The sequence below is a fragment of the Amaranthus tricolor genome, chromosome 4 (assembly GCF_026212465.1).
Source record: "Amaranthus tricolor cultivar Red isolate AtriRed21 chromosome 4, ASM2621246v1, whole genome shotgun sequence".
Lineage (NCBI taxonomy): Eukaryota > Viridiplantae > Streptophyta > Magnoliopsida > Caryophyllales > Amaranthaceae > Amaranthus > Amaranthus tricolor.
Window position 1 is genome coordinate 9,424,406 of NC_080050.1, and position 2,869 is coordinate 9,427,274.

General features: G+C 38.4%; 1 protein-coding gene across 1 annotated transcript in view; it reads right to left on the minus strand.

The window, feature by feature from the left end:
* The window catches only part of LOC130809764 (extensin-2-like), a 3,141-nt gene extending 551 nt beyond the window's left edge, over positions 1–2,590 (minus strand). Inside the window, exon 1 of the mRNA XM_057675555.1 lies at positions 1–2,590. This exon is cut by the window's left edge and continues 551 nt beyond it. Within this exon, the coding sequence (XP_057531538.1) occupies positions 1–2,585 (2,585 nt within the window). The 5' untranslated portion in view covers positions 2,586–2,590.
* Positions 2,591–2,869: the final 279 nt, after the last annotated feature.

Consider the following 2,869-nt stretch of genomic DNA (forward strand, 5'->3'; position numbering starts at 1 on the left):
TAAACCGGAGATGGTGAATATATTGGTGATGGGGTGTACACAGTCTTTTGGTCGTAAGATGGTGAGACAACTGACGATGGAGTGTAAATTGATTTCTTGTATACAGGTAATGGGGAGTAGTAAGGTGACATATAAGAAGGTAATGGAGAATAATAGGGAGACTTGTAAACAGGGGATGGTGAATATGTTGGGGAAGAAGTATACACATTCCTTTTGTCATAAGTTGATGATGAAGTGTAGGTTGTAGATGGAGTGTATACAGGTTTCTTGTAAATTGGTGATGGGGAGTAATAAGGAGCTTCATACGAGGTGGATGACGGGTAGTAGGGAGACTTGTAAGTAGGGGATGGTGAATAAGTTGGTGAACGAGTGTAAACATTCCTTTCGTAGTAAGAAGTCGTGGGTGTATAAGTTGGTGATTGAGTGTAAACTTTTTCATTGTAGGCAGGTGATGGAGAATAGTAAGGGGATGCATAAGATGGGGATGGGGATAGGGACTTGTAAATAAATGATGGGGAGTAGTACGGTGACTGGTAAACTGGTGATGGAGAGTAATACGGAGTGTTATAAACTGGGGATGGGGAGTGGTAATGAGTCTTGTAAATAGGAGATGGAGAATAGTATGGAGATTTGTAAATTAGGGATGGTGAGTAGTATGGACTTTTGTATACTGGAGATGGAGAATAGTATGGAGTCTTGTAGCTTGATGGAGTGTAGTATGGAGAATTGTATATCGGAGATGAAGAGTAGTATGGAGATTTATAAACTGAAGATGGGGAATAGTACGGAGTCACGTACACAGAAGACGGTGAGTAGTTAGGAGATTTGTACATGGGTGATGGAGAGTAGTATGGTGATTTGTAAATTAGTGTTGGAGACTTGTATGGCGTGTTATAATTTGGTGATGGAGCGTATACGTAATCAGGGATCTCATAGACTGGAGTTGGAGGGCAAGATGTGGTCTTATAATTGGGAGATTGAGGGTAGTATGCGGTTCTATAGATAGGAGATGGAGAGTAGTAGGGAAATTTGTATACTTGAGATGGAGAGTAGTATGGACTTTTGTAAACAGGATACGGAGAGTAGTATGGTGTTCTGTAATCAGGAGAAGCATATGAATATGGAGTACTATGGATAGGTGATGGAGAATATTTCGGAGTGTTGTAAACTGAAGAAGGTGAGTAATATGGAACATTGTACACCGAAGTTGATGGATAATATGGAGACTTGTAAGATGGAGAGTAGTATGGAGTTTTATAAACTGGTGATGGAGAATAATCTGGTGATTTGTATCCAAAAGAAGGAGAATAGTATGGTGACTTGTATACGGGGGATGGAGAGTAAATAGGTGTTGGGTATATAGAAGATGGAGAGTAAACAGGTTTTGAGTATACAGGAGAAGGAGAGTAAACGGGTGTCTTGTAAACAGGGGATGGAGAGTAAACTGGTGTCTTGTATTCAGAAGAGGGAGTATATGTTGGTGACTCATACTTGGAAGATGGTGAGTATTCTAGTGATTTGTGTAATGGAGATGGTGAATAGTATGGTAACTTTTTCATAGGAGATGGTGAGTAGCTAGAAGTTTTGTCAAAAGATGGAGAATATGTTGGTGAATTGTATTCGGCGGAGGGAGAGTAGTCAGGTAATTTATACACAGGAGAAGGAGAATAATTTGGAGATTTGTAAACAGAAGATGAAGAGCAGTCAGGAGTCTTATAATTTGAAGATGGAGAGTATGTTGGCGACTTGTATTCAGAAGATGGTGAGTACTCTGGTGTCTTGTATTCAGAAGAGGGAGTATATGTTGGTGACTCATACTTGGAAGATGGTGAGTATTCTGGTGATTTGTGTAATGGAGATGGTGAATAGTATGGTGACTTTTTCATAGGAGATGGTGAGTAGTAAGAAGTTCTGTCAGAAGATGGAGAATATATTGGTGAATTGTATTCAGCGGATGGAGAGTAGTCAGGTGATTTGTACACAGGAGAAGGAGAATAGTTTGGAGATTTGTAAACAGGAGATGGAGAGTAGTCAGGAGTCTTATAATTTGAAGATGGAGAGTATGTTGGCGACTTATATTCAGAGGATGGTGAGTACTCTGGTGATTTGTACACAGGAGATGGAGAATAGTATGGTGACTTGTACATAGGAGATGAAGAGTACTCAAGAGTCTTGTAATTTGATGATGGAGAGTATGTTGGTGACTTATTCTTGAGGGATAGTGAATATTCTGGTGATACATATACTGGAGAAGGAGAATAGTATTGGGACACATCCACTGAAGATACCGAGTTGTCTACAGTCTTGTAAACTGAAGGTGATGAGTATTCTGGAGATTTATATTCAGTAGATGGTGAGTAGGTTGGAGATTTGTATTCATGTGATGGGGTATAGTTTGGTGATTTAAATTCTGAAGAAGGAGAGTATTTAGAAGATGGTAAATGATTTGGAGATTTGTATTGAGGAGATGGAGAATAAGATGGACTATTATATGATGATGATGGAGTGTAGGCATTATTGGCCGACGCTACAACCACTATTGAAAATAGAAGTAAGGAGCTTATAAAAGGATTGTTGAGAGCCATTTTGTTGTTTGTGACTCTTATACACTAAAAAGAGAAAGATAAAGAAGGATGAGTAGATGTAAAATAATGTTTGAAGTCTATGGTTATATATAGTGTCTCCTTAGGCTCTATTTCATGATACAATTAATAATTTGAGCAAGTTTTAATGTCCTTACTTTGTCTCCACTAAGTAGTTTAGGTTGTCTACATGATCACTACAAGTTGATTCCACGATCATAGAAATTTGTTGTAGTTCATGAACCAAACATATCAATATTACAAAGATATTTGGTGTAGAAAAATAT